General features: G+C 30.2%; 1 protein-coding gene across 1 annotated transcript in view; it reads left to right on the top strand.

The window, feature by feature from the left end:
• The first annotated feature begins 3,298 nt into the window (after positions 1 to 3,298).
• The window catches only part of LOC114335597 (epoxide hydrolase 4-like), a 34,032-nt gene continuing 19,770 nt past the window's right edge, over positions 3,299 to 17,560 (top strand). The window contains exon 1 of the mRNA XM_028285848.2: positions 3,299 to 3,614. Coding sequence (XP_028141649.1) covers positions 3,405 to 3,614 — 210 coding nt within the window. The 5' untranslated portion in view covers positions 3,299 to 3,404. The remainder of the gene's footprint in view (positions 3,615 to 17,560) is intronic.

Consider the following 17,560-nt stretch of genomic DNA (forward strand, 5'->3'; position numbering starts at 1 on the left):
GAAGGTACTACTGTATGTAGAGTTTTGATCTTATCAACTATTTTGTCAATAGGTAGATAATGTTAGTGACTAATACGTAAAAGTGAACTTTAATCAATTTATGTTCGTATGATCCTACGAAGTGTGATAAAGTAATGGAACCGTATCGGAATTGACCTTTCGTTACTTGAATAAAGATTATTTAATATTAGTTGAGGTCCGGACTTACCAACGAAAATATGAAAATACATTTACCCCGGAAAACGAAGCTCATAAAGCACTTTGAAAATCGAAAAATTACTGACCGCTAATTTTTTTTTAATCAATGGAAAAGGAGTAGAGTACCATCTTAGTGTTCAATATAGTGAAAAAACTATGCATTGTAGATGAAAACGTTTAACAGACGACTTCCTTGAAAATACATGCCCTTTAAAATGAGATTTTCTAAATTAAAAAAATGTTTATAAAAAAAAAGTTATTACTAGTTAAACCCGAAAATAAGCATTTTTTCAATTCTTTATCAACGAAAAAATTTCGTTTATAAATTCGCAAAAGTCTGTGTGTTATTGCGTTGCCGCTCCTGCAATACTCAGATCAGATTTATCAATGGATTCTTATGAAGTTTTTTCTTCTGAATCCAAATCTGAAAACGGCATTTCGATATTTCTAACCGTCTTCGAGATAATCGACCTCAAGTCTAAAATGTGACGTCACAATCGTTTTATTTTCTGCCGACACACTACACGTCTAGCTGAAATCGTTGCTATTAAGTAGTCTAGTTTTTAAATCTCGATTTGTTAAGCAAAGCATAGGTTATTTACATTTGAGTTTGACACTTCGTGAATGTCAAACTAAATTTTAAATTAAGTATTAATAAAACATCAATGACATTTGATAGTGAATTTAATTATTATATAAAATAAATGAGATGTTCAAAAATACAATTTGAGTATATTTTAAAAGCAATAATTTATTAACAGCTTTAAAAAGGCTTATACGAGTATACGGCCTCCCCTTTAAGATAAATGGACTGTTCCATTTGCTATGAAATTAAAATATAGTCGGTTCGCTAAACTCGACACAACTGATTAGTGATTTTAGTAGGTAATTTTTTTGTTTTCTGTGAATTTTGTAAAAATTGGTAAATCTACTAATTATTTAGTAATTATTAATTAATTAGTAATCATTTTTTTTTTTGGCCAATTGGCAAAATTATGATTGACTAAAATCACTAGCCAGTTGAGTTTAGCGAACCGACAGTATATGAAATAATATTGTTTGGTATAAAAAATTATGGTCTGATATGTGCAATTACATCCTTCTAATGGAAAAAAATATTTGAAGATTTTTCTCAAATTATGGATACCAACAACATTTTCATTTATAACTCTTTTATTTTTAATTTGACGAAGAAAACTTATTCTTCATAAAAAGCTCTTCATGTTCTAAGATTTATATATAAAATTTTATTAATTTTATACGAGGTATATAAAAAATATGAATTTCGATCAAGAGTAAAACTACCTTTATAGTTCACAACATTTAAATTAGAGTGATATAATTGCACATTAAAACATAATTATTAATTCTAAACTACTTTTCATAATAGCAATTTTCCATATTATGAATTAAAATACGTAAATAAACAAAAGTTTTCGTTGTGATATTGCTCGCATTTTCAGCTTTTGTTATTACTAAAATCAACAATAATGATATTTCAAAAATATTTCAAAATTTGAGTTTTTATGTAGTTACTATAAAAGCCAAAGATGGGTCCCGATTGGTCGAGTAGTTTTTAAACAATTATATTTGTTTACCCCAATTAAGAAAAAAAATCGCCATTTTCAAATGGTCCTGCAGGTGCCTTTTCAACATTTTGAAGGAATTTTTTAATCTGATTCTCTTCGTAAGATTTTCATGTCTTTTAAAAGTTTATTTATTTTTAATTGTTTACTTAAAAATAATTTATGCAAAATTTTGCATAATTTTAGGCAGGTCTTTTGTCAAAAAAGGTTAATAAATTATAAAAAAAAATTCTTTCCTCGCCTGAAAGTTCATTTTTTGAGATAATTTGAATTATTTTAAGACGAAAGTTACTATTGTAATTTTTTGTAAAATGTCTACTTTAAGCGTAAATAAATTAAAAATGCTGAAAAAATCCAATTTTAGCGTTTATTCAGGCTATTTCTCAATAGGTTGAAAAAATTTGAAAAATGAGATGAAAGGTTAGAGCAAGTAGTTGCAAAATACGCAATCTATTTTTTCAACTGACTTATGCCATATAAAATCAAATGGAATTGCGCATTTTGAAAATACTTGACTGCCCTTTGATCTTTATAAGTACTGTTTGTTTTTATTAAATTCGATGTCCAACCAAATAAAAAATACCCGAAAAAAATTCAAAAACGTTAAAATTGGCGTTTTTCGACATTTTTAATAGTTTATTTAAATTTTACGCCCAAGTTAAGCATTTACGGAAAAATCAAAACAACAACTTTTGTCGTAAAATAACCCAAGTTATTAAAAAAAAACAAATTGAAGTGATTTCGAAGCAATGTTTGTATTGAAAATGAATCTTATATAATTGAAATTTTTGAAAGGATTTTTTTTTGAATTGTGCCCTTTTTTGGTTTACCAACTTTAGCAAATTTTCGCAATGTTAGTCATGCACATACTAGAATTGATTATATTTTAGATGAAAAACTAGCTGTGTTTAAAAAAAAGAAAACAATTTCATCGGTACTAAGGGTCGTACACACTTTCCCTTTTTTAAAGATCTATTTTTTCATAACCTTTCATATGGTGTGTTTTGATTTTTGTATAGGTTAAAATGGCGCAGATAATTTAATTGTTTATAAGACGAACAATGGTAGTTCATTCTGCATCAATTATATTTGTAAGTAAACTTAACTTACAAATTTTTAATATACTTTTTTAAAAACATGACAATTTAAGATCTTACTAAGAGGATGAAACCAAAATTGCCCTTCTAAATATTAATATGGTCCTGCCATTTTGAAAATGACCTTTTTTCTGAAATGGAATAAACAAATAGAATAACTACTCGACCGATCGGATCCATCTTTTGCACATTTAGTAACTACACAAAAAGTTGTCCGTTAAACGTTTTCACCTATAATGTTTAGTGTTTTCACAATATTGAAATGAATACAAAGTAGCTTTTTTGCTTAAATTACAATATAAAAAAACATGAAGCAGCAAAAATTTCAATAACCACGAGAACCACATTTTCGGTGAATCGTATATTGTTACGTCTAATAACAATTAATTTTTGATACGGCTCTGTTCTACTATCGCCTGATAACAATAAGAATCTTCAAAATTTCGATGCGTGCTCGAATAGAGGAAGCCGAGTGTTTACTTACAACACTTTTTCAATGTAGTACCAGCGATAAGTACCAGTAATGGCCACCATGTGTATTCAGTCGATTTCGGTGGTCGATTCCATCAGAATTCACGTTTTGTCGATCATTTTTGGTGTTTGGGTCATTTGTAAAAGACTGCTCAAGTGGATTTGGGATCCGAAGAGATTGAACAGCCATCAACTACGAGACAGTCCACCGTCTTGCCTCTTGGATTCATCCTTAGGACAACATAAGTACGTCAAGTTGAAGGTCAGTTTTATTTTTCGTTTCTAACTGAAGATAAAGATCAACAGTTCTAAGGTGTCTTAAAAATGTGTCCAAAATAGTTAAATACGTTTCTTCCTTTATTGTACAAACAAACTCTTCGTATTATTTCTTAGTATGTACCTACATACGTACCTATATAGTTTTAATTATATTATACTAAAATCACAATCAAGATGGACTAGAAATAAATCAACCAATACACGGTAAATGCTACGAGGATCACTCCCGAATCATGATTTTCAATATATTAAACTTTGTAAATCATGATTTGGGATGTACAATGTATATCTATACATTATAAATCATGATTATAGAGTGCTCCTCGTAACATTTAACGTGTCTTGGTTTGTTTATTTCTAGTGCATCTGTATTGTGATTGTACTTATAGGTGGATCTATGTTTTTATTTCTAAAACAATATTTATGATTATCTCTAAGATTTTTCACTGTTTAAAAGATCTTTGCTATTTCCTACTGCTGACAATATAATGTTATCATTTCAACTTTTTTACGGCCTATTGAACTATCAGAACATTCTCTTCTCTTCTTGTTAACCTTTAGAAATGGGTTCATTATATCCTCTCTTCTTGTTAACCTTTAGAAATGGGTTCATCACAGTTTCTGGGTTCAATAATCAATAATTATTTATTATTAATAATTATCATTATTATGCTCTCCTTGTTATTTTAGCATATTTCAGTTCTTGTCACTTCCTGTCTATATTTGGGTTATTCTGAATGTTTATGTTATCTGTCTGTGTACATGTGTATTTTTCTTTATGTTATTTCTCAATAGGGAACTTGCACATAAAAATTTTTTTGCATAAAATTGTTAATTTATGTTTAAAAATATTATATTCAAAATAATACGTTTTAACGATAATTAATAGTTAACTTACAATAACTGCTAATAGTTGCGCGCCAAAATTTACCGTTTTAAACAACTTCAAAATCGTGCGCTTGGGTCTGACGTCACCAACCATGATGTTTACCACTGTTCTCGTTTGACTAATGCCAGACGTGCACTGTGAAGACAATATTTTAAAAAACTCTAACATAAAGTGGACTTTATAGTCAACTTTGGCCTAAGATGGTTGATTGAGTTTTTGGTAGGGTTTCACCATGTTCCCTTAGGTTATATCCTGTAACATCGGCGTTTAGCCTGTTTAATATTATTTTTAAATAATGTAAATCGAATTAAAAATTCAACCATTGTTTGGTTCTGGGGCTATTTAGCAAGTATGCACATTCACTGATGATGGACCGATAGGTCTGAAAACGTTCTGAATTGGACATATTTTACTCAATCCATTGGGATTTTTTAAATTTTAATAAATATACCAATTACATAGAAGTGTTTTACTTCATGTTAGAGTTTTTTAACTATATGGTTTACAGCCAACCTAGGGAACTTCCCTTTTAGGCAATATTTTTAAATATTAAATATTTTCATTCATTTATTATATTGTTTTTAGTTTACGGAAATATATTTTTATTTTACAACCTATCTCAAATGCCAAACTATATTACAAAGCTGTGTAACTATGTACATAGTGTTATGATCTGCTTTTTATTAGTTTTATATTAATTATTATTTATCTGATTAATTATTTAATTGTCGCAAATCATACATAAAAATGAATAAAAAATCTCAGGGTGCCTTTTTATACTATTAAAAAAAATCTAAATTATCTCACGTTATACTTATCTTCTCTCGTGGGTTCAGTATCTCTTAGTTGGTCCTAATCGGGATAAAATAGGGAAAAGAAATAAAGCAAAATATTAAAATAAACATACAGAATTGTTTTTTATTTGTCAAAATCAATACTCTAAAATCTATCCAATCTAAAACCTGTAGACACAGATGTCCGAATGAAATCTTTACCACTTAAATTTATTATAGTTAAATAAAAACAATTTATCGGTTTGTTCCCGATGACTTTAAAACAAACTAAACAAAACAAATTTATGTATTCGCAAGATTAGCTATACTTCCTATTTACTTTTAGAAATATTGGAATTTTAATTCATATGCTTTTACTCAAAATTTTAGTTTCTGAACATAAAAATATCTTTCACATAAGTTGACTGACCTTTTGCTTCACTCACTCTGATGTCTTCTCGTGACCCAAAACAGCTCTCCCTCGTTGACTATGTTAAAGGCTACTCATCAAAGCCCTCTCCGTTCTCCAGCTTCAAAACTATCAGCATACCAGCACCAATTCTCCAACAAGCCGGGCCTCTTTTGACACGTACTCGATTCAAACAAAACTCCAAAAATTCTCTGCTCTCCTTCTCACAATAATACAGAATCAAAGAGGTATTTCGTCTCAATTTGATCTGTCTCTCGTTCCACTTTTCAACACTATTCTCCACTATCAAACAACCACTGGTATTTGCTAACTACTTATCCACCAAAACGTCGACCGCTCCTCAGCGCTGCCAAATAACATACTGACTTCTTTTTCAAACTCTCTCAATCATTCAAACTACCTTTCCCCTTCCAACTTGCCAAGAATCAGAAACAATCTTTTCCATTCGACAAACAAACATTCATTTTCAAAATTATTCCGACCATCCTTAATTACTTTCGGGGAAACTCTACAACATTTACTCGGGTTGAAACAAATATTAAAATTCCAAATTTTCTTTTATAACCACCTTTTCTAGAAATTGATAATTACCTCTACCTGTGGATTCTATAGTTCGCGTAATGAACAATCTATTTCCATTTTAAATCTAAATACATCGTCCTTTTCACTTTAATTATTCACAAAAGTCTTTAATGGTTCATCGGAAAGCTCATTAAAAGAGAAATCCACTTACATCCAAACTAAATTCTAATAAATATTTACAGCTCAATATACATGGTATATCAAATTTATGTGCCCGCGTTATTTAAAAAAAAAATTAATTTAATTTTCATTGTTAAATTGAAAACACAATAACATCCCCGCCTTGTTTTGAGATAAAATCAGTATAAATAAGTGCAACAAAAAGATGATTTTCTCTCGAAAACAACACTTTTCTATTGTGTCAAAATATTTAGTCCCACCTGAAAAACAATTGCTTTCTTTTTCCCTGTGTCTGTACTTAGATGGGATAGGGTAAGTTTTGGATCGAAAATTTTCTAAGTCTTTAGTCTCAAATGAATTTTCATACTTTTTGGCTACTCTGTTTTCTTCATTTATTAAATTTTCACATTTCCTCAATGTTACACGCAGTTCCTTCTCCTTTTCTTCTCCACATATCAATTTTCTTTCTTTTTCCTCCGATTCTCTACACATGTTTATTGTGTATTCTGTCTTCTCCATTTTGCATACTTCCTCTTTAAATGCCGCAGTCTCAATTGTATTTTTTCCGCCTTCTTTTTCTATTCTGATCTCTTCTTCTTCTGGGCTCATCTCATCTTTTGAGGAATCCCAAGCTTCATTTTCCTGTGTCAATCTTTTTTCTTCCTTTTCTTCTTCTGGGCTCATCTCTTTTTTCGAGGAATCCCAATCTTCATTTTCTTTTATCAATCTTCTTTCTTCTTTTTCTTCTTCTGGGCTCATCTCTTTTTTCGAGGAATCCAATCTTCATTTTCTTTTATCAATCTTCTTTCTTCTTTTTCTTCTTCTGGGCTCATCTCTTTTTTCGAGGAATCCCAATCTTCATTTTCTTTTATCAATCTTTTTTCTTTTTTTTTTCTTCTTCTGGGCTCATCTCTTTTTTCGAGGAATCCCAGGCTTCATTGTTTTTACTTATCTTCTGCTGCTTTCTCCTCCTTCTTCCCTGTCCTTGCTTCATTGCCAAATTCATTTCCACCGTTTGTTTTTTGTCTACATTTTCCTTTTTTCGTTTCTCATGTTCCTTGTCCATTTTCAGCATGTTCGGTTCTTCTTCTTTTCCATCTGTGATTTTCATCGTGTTATTTTTGAAATCTATCACCACATATTTTTCTGACAATTCATCCACTCCTACGATCATATCATGCATCATGTTTGGCATTATAACACATTGTAGTGCATAAATTTTCTTCCCCAATCGAACCTTTATTCGTATTCCTTCATTTATTGTTGCCAAAGTCCATTTATTTGCGCCCACTAAATTTACCCTGGGAATTTTGTAAATCAAATTCGTCAAATCAACCTCTTCTATTAATTTCCTGTTAATCAAAGTAATTTTTGAACCAGTATCAATCATAATTTTAATCGGTTTCTCATTGATAAAACCATCTACAAATTTTAAATTAGATCCACTTCCTTTATCATTTTTTCCTGCTAATTTAATAAATTCCTTCGGGTGACAAAAAATTCCTGTTTGTTCTTTTGTTTTTAGTGAGCGCTTTCGTGAACAAAACGCTTGCTGTTCTTCTTCGCTTCTTCTTCCGTCGCTTTGTCTCTCATCCTCATATTCATATATTTGCGTGTTGTTTACCGCTCTTCTGTTTTCTCTTTGTCTGTCGGACCCGTATCGGTTTCCACGATTTTCCTGTTCATTCCTTCTATTATCATTTCTGTCCTCTTGATTTGTGCGGGTGTTATTTCTATTCTGGTTTTCTCGATATCTGTCTTCGTTCCATTGCCGATTTCTTTGTTCATAGTTTCCTCTTCCATTGTCTCTATTTTCGTTTTCTCTTCTTGTATAATCTCTCCTAAAGTTCTGTCTTCTATCTCTATAGTCTCGATTTTCGCGTTGTCTATAATTATCTTGCGATCTTCTTATTTCTCTTTCTCTCATTTTTGCTTCTCGTATTTGCAAGAATTGGCACAAACTGTCGATATCTTTGTAGTTTTGTAGAGTTATGTGATCTTCTAAGGTATCTTCAAAATGTCTGGCTATCAGTTCTACTAGCTGTTCGGATGAATAATTGTACTGTAGATGTTTTGCATTATTATATAATTGTAGTGCATATGTTTTCTCTGAAATACCCATTCTATCATGGTACCTCCCATTTTGCAATTCCTTGTTTATTTCTAGCTGTTGTATTTTCCCCCAGAAATAACTCAGGAACTTTTGTTCGAATTTATGCCAATTGTTCAATTCTTCTTCTTTACTATCGAACCATAAACTTGCCTCATCTTTAAGATGGTTCCTTATCGTTTCTTTGGCTGTCTCGAAATTACCGATGTATCGTATTTTCTTCTTTAAATTGTTTATGAAAATTGCTGGGTGTAATTTTTTTACATCCCCGCCAAATCTTATTTTCACATCCTCTGTACTATGGATAATCGTTTCCCTTCTTTGTCCGGAATTTTGTTGATTCTTGATTTCCTCCATTTGTCTTTCTATTTCTCGTCTGTCCTCTTATAATGCGTTTTCCAACTTATTTTCCAAATTTTCTAGTTCCTTTTTCTGGCAATTTGTTAACTCCTCCATTCTATTTTGAATTTTCATTTCTTGTTCTTTCATGTGATCCTTCATTCTCATTTCTTGTTCTTCTATCTCGTTTTTCATTGTTGTCAAACATCCTTTTATTTCCTTTTCATACTTTTCTATGCGTTCCTCTATTTTCTTATTGTTCTCTTCTATTGCTTGTTTTGTTTCCTCCTGAATTTCTTTCATTACTCGTTTTGTTTCTTCCTGATTTTCTTGCAGTGTATCCATTTTCTTTGATGTTTCTTCCTGATTTTTATCCATTTTTTGTTGTGATTCATCCATTTTTTGACCCATTTTTTGTTGTATTTCATCCATTTTTTGTTGTGTTTCATCCATTTTCTGTTCCATTTTTTGTGACTGGAGTTGCATCAGTTGTAATAATTTATCTATTCCTGATAATTCCTGTTGTTCTGATGCCATGATTGTTGTTTCGAAAATGTCTTCTTGTTCTATATGTTCTTCTTGTTCGAAATGTTCTTCTTGTTTTTTGTTTTCTTTACTTTTGCTTCTGGTTGTTATCGACATGTAGTTAAAATTTATCCCCGCCTAATATGAAATTCGAAAATACCTTGTATGCTGTCGAGACGAAAATTTTTCTCTCCCCAAATATAATCAATTTATCCCACACATTTTTAAATATTTCAAAATTCAAATCAATCAAAAATAAAATAAACATGTAAAAACTGTACCTAGATAAAAAAATTAAGTCAAACAAATATTTCAAAAATTTTAAATATATCAAACTTTTTCCGACGGGCAAATAAATTCTCCTTCACCTGTTTTTCCGCTTCCTATTCGCTTCAAAATCACAACCATAGATAATTTAATGTCCTACGTTGGTTCGCCATGTTGTTATTATCTGCTTTTTATTAGTTTTATATTAATTATTATTTATCTGATTAATTATTTAATTGTCGCAAATCATACATAAAAATGAATAAAAAATCTCAGGGTGCCTTTTTATACTATTAAAAAAAAATCTAAATTATCTCACGTTATACTTATCTTCTCTCGTGGGTTCAGTATCTCTTAGTTGGTCCTAATCGGGATAAAATAGGGAAAAGAAATAAAGCAAAATATTAAAATAAACGTACAGAATTGTTTTTTATTTGTCAAAATCAATACTCTAAAATCTATCCAATCTAAAACCTGTGGACACAGATGTCCGAATGAAATCTTTACCACTTAAATTTATTATAGTTAAAAAAAACAATTTATCGGTTTGTTCCCGATGACTTTGGTAAAACAAACTAAACAAAACAAATTTATGTATTCGCAAGATTAGCTATACTTCCTATTTACTTTTAGAAATATTGGAATTTTAATTCATATGCCTTTTACTCAAAATTTTAGTTTCTGAACATAAAAATATCTTTCACATAAGTTGACTGACCTTTTGCTTCACTCACTCTGATGTCTTCTCGTGACCCAAAACAGCTCTCCCTCGTTGACTATGTTAAAGGCTACTCATCAAAGCCTTCTCCGTTCTCCAGCTTCAAAACTATCAGCGTACCAGCACCAATTCTCCAACAAGCCGGGCCTCTTTTGACACGTACTCGATTCAAACAAAACTCCAAAAATTCTCTGCTCTCCTTCTCACAATAATACAGAATCAAAGAGGTATTTCGTCTCAATTTGATCTGTCTCTCGTTCCACTTTTCAACACTATTCTCCACTATCACACAACCACTGGTATTTGCTAACTACTTATCCACCAAAACGTCGACCGCTCCTCAGCGCTGCCAAATAACATACTGACTTCTTTTTCAAACTCTCTCAATCATTCAAACTACCTTTCCCCTTCCAACTTGCCAAGAATCAGAAACAATCTTTTCCATTCGACAAACAAACATTCATTTTCAAAATTATTCCGACCATCCTTAATTACTTTCGGGGAAACTCTACAACATTTACTCGGGTTGAAACAAATATTAAAATTCCAAACTTTCTTTTATAACCACCTTTTCTAGAAATTGATAATTACCTCTACCTGTGGATTCTATAGTTCGCGTAATGAACAATCTATTTCCATTTTAAATCTAAATACATCGTCCTTTTCACTTTAATTATTCACAAAAGTCTTTAATGGTTCATCGGAAAGCTCATTAAAAGAGAAATCCACTTACATCCAAACTAAATTCTAATAAATATTTACAGCTCAATATACAGGGTGTATCAAATTTATGTGCCCGCGTTATTAAAAAAAAATTTAATATAATTTTCATTTTGCTTTTGATTGTTAAATTGAAAACACAATAATAGATATTACTAAAAAATTACTAATAAAAAGAAAGGATGTTCTATTAAAATATATGAAATATCTAGTTTAAAATTTGAATTTCATTCTCAGATAAAGAAATAAAAAATAATTTATGGATAAAACTTTATTAGTCCAAGTAATGAAGCTTAAAATAGGACAAAACCTCTCAATTTTTACAGAATGGATCAATTTGCTTGAAAATTTGAGAATAAGTAGTGGATAGTCCAAGGATCAAAATCTATATCATGCCAAAAGGCGTTTTTACCATGGGGGTGGTTGACACCCCATCTCGGAATGGCAATTTTTATTATATTTTGACCGTAAGAGTTAGTAAAAACATTCATTATAAGCAAAAAACTTTCTATTTATTTTTTTGGTAAAATTAATAGTTTTCGATTTATTCGCTATCGAAAGTGTTAGTTTTATCTCGAAAAAATCAATGTTTTTAATCAGTTTTCTGCTAATAACTCAAAAAGTTTTCGTTTTATCAAAACAACGTTACTTAACAAAAATGTACCTTTTGAAAAAATAAACAAAACCGTTTTTTTTATTTTCTTTAAAACCAATAGTAATCGAGCTATTCATTATATGTTGGCTCCTCTTCGTCAAATGCTAAATATGTAGTTTCAAAGTCAAAGGACGGGAAAATTATGCATTATTCAAGTCCACTTTATAGTCAACTTTGGCCTAAGATGGTTGATTGAGTTTGTGGTAGGGTTTCACCATGTTCCCTTAGGTTCTATCCTGTAACATCGGCGTTTAGCCTGTTTAACATTATTTTTAAATAATGTAAATCGAATTAAAAATTCAACCATTGTTTGGTTCTGGGGCTATTTAGCAAGTATGCACATTCACTGATGATGGACCGATAGGTCTAAAAACGTTCTGAATTGGACATATTTTACTCAATCCATTGGGATTTTTTAAATTTTAATAAATATACCAATTACATAGAAGTGTTTTACTTCATGTTAGAGTTTTTTAACTATATGGTTTACCAGGGGTGGGCAAAAGCCGGCCCGCGGGCCGTATCCGGCCCTTTTGTTTATTTTATCCGGCCCATTGAAAAATCCAACAGGCAATTATTGTTTTTCTCTTAGTATTAGTGTGCGTATAACATCATTTTAAATTAATTTGTAGAAATCGTTAAGCTATAAAGAAATAGTAAAATAAAATCTTTCATTAACTGACTGATTTAATGACCATTATTTTAATATTCTTCTTCTTTTAGTGCCGACTCCACTAATGAAGGTTGGCTATAACCATTGCGAATTTGTCTCTATCTTCTGCTGTTCTTAAAAGCGTCTGTGTGTTTAACCCGGTCCAGTCGCGTATGTTTTTCAATCAGGATATCATTTGTCGACTACCAGGACCGGTTTTTCCTTCTATTATACCCCTCATAATCAGCTGCAACAACTCGTACTAATGATTTTTAAGTATATGTCCCCAATATGCTGTCTTTCTCCTTTTAATGGTGGTCAAAAGTTCTCTATCTCTTCCTATTCTGTACAACACCATATAGTTCATAATATGATCGGTCCGTGGTATTTTCAAAATTCTCCTAAAAAACCACGTCGCAAAATCTTCCAGCTTTCTCATTAAGTCCACATAGACAGTTAAAGCTTCGGCACTATAAAGAAGGATAGAGGGGATATAAGATTTTACCATCCGATAACGGATTTGCAGATCGAGTCTTTGGTTACTCAAGGTTACTCTTTGGTTACATCTTCAAAAAAGCTAATCTTGATTGCTCTCTATTTGATCGAAAACAGGAAAAAAACTCCACCAAAGCATTCGCGGGTGCAGTGTACTTACGCGTTACAGTCCTCCGGCCCGGGAGACATTTTGGAAATTTCATTTTGGCCCGCGCTGAAAAGTATTTGCCCACCCCTGGTTTACAGCCAACCTAGGGAACTTCCCTTTTAGACAATATTTTAAAATATTAAATATTTTCATTCATTTATTATATTGTTTTTAGTTTACGGAAATATATTTTTATTTTACAACCTATCTCAAATACCCCAGTTAATGGAAAAAAAAACATGAAAAAATGTTAAACAGCGTTTTGAAGGTGCTAAACGGTAGATGAGAGATAACTGATGATAATTCCGTGAAGACGTACAGCTAATTTTTCTTCTTCTTTTTTTTAAACAGTTACAAAGAATGAAAATCTCAGTATTTTGACTATAAAAGGTTTCTTGTTCATTTTAGAGAAAAATGTTTTAAATAAGTGTTATAGATCTTAAAAAGATCTTTCATTTGATAGTACTCATATTAATATACATAAACAATTGACCTAGATAATTGCAAAAAACCCTCATTTTTGCACTAATTTATTAATATTAATAACTTCACTTTTTGTATAATGATATATAATTTAAGTACTTTAAATTGTGCCATTTAATGGGTTATTCAAGTGTGCTAAATTTCAACCAGATCGACCAAATAGTTTATAAGTTATTCAATTTGTTTATCCCAGAGAGCAATTGTTTATACAACTGTTCTTGCCCTAACAGTGCCTCTAGAGATATTTAGCAAATCGCAGTCAATTATTCGGGACTCTATTTTTAAGATATGTTAAAAAAATTTAACATTTTATTAAAATTGTTATTAAAAAACCGTTTGAAAAAGACCCTACTTTTTAGGTTATAAACAATTAGAATAACTTTGACAGTTTTTATGTCAAACGCTTGCACATAGGCTCACTGAAAAGCTGGTGAAAAAATACATATTAAAAAAGAAAAAATTATTTTATATGACCAAAATAGGAATCAAGTTTTTTTTAGTAAATCAAACTTTGCATTGTTTATAAACATTAAGAGCTGAAAATTGAACATAATATTGTATATATGGTAATCTTTATTTTTATGATCCATTTTATAGATTGCATATGCAGTGAAATAATAAAAACTTATGACCCGTTAAATAGATGGTACTCGTGAAACACCACCAACGAAAGTGAAGGTGGGAACTGTTCGAGCTTCGCTTCCTTTTTTGGAAAAAACTTCAATATATTAGGTTTGTTCTAGCAAACAGTCAAACTAGTCAGAAACCGTCAGCAAACAGTTGGTCAGTGAGAGAACATAATACAGTCACCAGTGCTATCCCCTCTACTGGTCCGCTATTCGCTGATGGTTTCAAACCGTTTGAAACTGATGCAAGAACAAACCTAATGTCACATTCCATAGCGCGCGCAACCTTCTTTTTTTAACTGGGGTAGGTCAAGAAAATAATAAAAATTATGCAAATTTCACCTTCTGGAAAAATTCGAAAATCCTGTTAAAATAAATTGATTCAATTTTACTATAAAAGTTATTGAATTTTACAAGTATTTCGTAAAAATTCTTTAAATTTTATTAAATAAAGTATATTTTTATATAAATATAAAATAATTTAAATTACAATACATTATTTTTATTTAGTTTTTTATTTGAAACAATTAAAAAGTATTAAAATCCCTTAATAGTTTTTAAAAAACTAATTTTTGTTTTATTACGATTTAATTTAATGAAGCTATTAATATTTGTCTAGGTAGGCATCTAATAAGTAGAAATAATATTTTTGCACTATTTAATGATGCATGTTTAAGTTCAATAATTAGAATTAAAGTTGAATATTTGTTTTGATAGTAATATATTATTTTAATAAATTCATATAATTAAGTATAAAAATAAAGAATAAAACATTGTTTATGAATTTTAATTTGATTATTCTAGTGAACGTCTATAACTTCTAAATCTCTTATCGGCAAGTTGTAGTTACAGTTCATCCTCTACAAAATCTGACTCGACATCGTCAAGAACCACTGCAGCGCAACATTTGATTGCAACAGATTGCAACATTTTTTCTCCTCTTCTTCCACTGCACAGTTTGTACAAAGATCCGTACAGTTTATACCATATTTTTTACAGCCACATCTTGTACTTTTGCAACCCGTTGAACATTTACATGTTATTTGTTTTAATATCTCTTCAGGAATCAAACAATCTAAGGTGTAAATAGGTTTAAAACCCATATCAGTTTTTTTCCATCCATATTGGGTAGCATCCAGTTTTTTACCTAACCAGTGTTGTAATTGATGATAAACGCGAACTAAATGCTGATAGCCTGCACCTTCTGTTGTGGGCAAATTTTTAAATTTAGAAGATTTTTTCCCTTTATTTCTTACAAATTGTAAAAAACGTAACTCATTTAATGTCAATGTTATTGTGATGTTTTTTATATGTAACATCAATTGCAGCGGAATATAAAGCAACAATGATATCGCATCCGTTTTTCATAATGTCCTCCTTGTTAGCATTCTCGTCATAAAAAATATTTATCAGATCTAAAATTTCTGACGATGCAGTTAATAAATTGAATTTTTCTTGATTAAATAAAGAAGACGTTGTATCACATCCAGTAAAAATATATAAGAACCCAACGTATTTTCTTAGATGAGAATGTTTAAAACTATTACAACTATAATAGATATATGTTCCTTTTTCGCCTTTGTTTTTTCAAAATATATGTTATCGTCCGGAGCAGAGAGTTGCGTCAATATTATGAGTATATCGGTATCATTACCAATTATTACAACGGTTTTGTCAGGTTCATAATACTATAGTATGTATGTTCGTAAAGAGCTGTCTGCATTATTAATACGTTTGCATCTTCATCTGCTACTTTAGTTCGGTACCTAGATTTGTTGAGATCTGCTCATAAAAGTTCAATCGATTGCTTTTTATTTTTACTAACTGCTAAAAGTATTTTTTGTTTTATGGAAAAGATCGTGTTTTCAACCAATTTAATTTCTGTGCCTGAGCTAGCTTCTACATTGCGTCTTATTCTTTCACAGCTTTTAGTCATAAATAAATATAAGTAATTCTTATGAAATTATTGTAAAATTAAAGTAAGTAATAGCAAAATGCCAATTTTTTTAAAGTGTTTCAAATTGGGCACCATCAGTTTAACGGGTCATGACTTTTTATTTTTTCACTGCATATACAATCTATGAAGTGGATCATAAAATATAGATTTTCTTAAACAACTCATTTAATTTTCAGCTCTTAATGTTTATAAACAAATCCTTTTTACTATTTTAATGTGTATTTTTTCACCAGCTTTTTAGTGAGCCTACATACAAGAGTGTAACATAAAAACTGTCTAAGTTATTCTAATTGTTTATAACCTAAAAAGTAGGGTCTATTTCAGACGGTTTTTTTAATAACAATTTTGGTAAAATCTTAAAACATTTTCAATACTTCTTAAAACTAAAGTCGCAAATAATCGATTGCGATTTGTAGAATACCTCTACAGCCTCTGTTAGGGCAAGAACAGTTGTTTAAACAATTGCTCTCTGGGATAAACAAATTGAATAACTTATAAACTATTTGGTCGATCTGTTTGAAATTTAGCACATTGAAATAACCCATTAATTGGCATAATTTAAAGTAGTTAAATTAAATATCGTTGTGCAAAAAATACAGTTATTAATATTTATAAATTAGTGCAGAAATGAGAGTTTTTTACAATTATCTCGGTCAATTGTTTATATATTTCAATATGGGTCCCACCAAATTAAAAAACTTTTTAGGGTCTTTAATATTTATTTGAAACATTTTTCTGGTAAAAAAACTGATTTTTCATTCTTTGTAACTGTTTAAAAAAAAGAAGAAGAAAAATTAGCTGTACGTCTTCACGGAATTATCATCATTTATCCCTCATCTATCGTTTAAAACCTTGAAAACCCTGCTTAACATTTTTACGTGAAATCGATGATTTTTTTCCCTATTAACTGGTGTAAAATGCCAAACTATATTACAAGGCTGTGTAACTATGTACATAGATATTACTAAAAAATTACTAATAAAAAGAAAGGATGTTTTATTAAAATATATAAAATATCTAGTTTAAAATTTGAATTTCATTCTCAGATAAAGAAATAAAAAATAATTTATGGATAAAACTTTATTAGTCCAAGTAATGAAGCTTAAAATAGGACAAAACCTCTCAATTTTTACAGAATGGATCAATTTGCTTGAAAATTTGAGAATAAGTAGTGGATAGTCCAAGGATCAAAATCTATATCATGCCAAAAGGCGTTTTTACCATGGGGGTGGTTGACACCCCATCTCGGGGTGGCGATTTTTATTATATTTTGACCGAAAGAGTTAGTAAAAACATTCATTATAAGCAAAAAACGTTCTACATATTTTTTTGGTAAAATTAATAGTTTTCGATTTATTCGCTATCGAAAGTGTTAGTTTTATCTCGAAAAAATCAATGTTTCTAATCAGTTTTCTGCTAATAACTCAAAAAGTTTTCGTT

This window comes from Diabrotica virgifera, chromosome 1, assembly GCF_917563875.1.
Source record: "Diabrotica virgifera virgifera chromosome 1, PGI_DIABVI_V3a".
Classification (NCBI taxonomy): Eukaryota; Metazoa; Arthropoda; class Insecta; order Coleoptera; family Chrysomelidae; genus Diabrotica; species Diabrotica virgifera.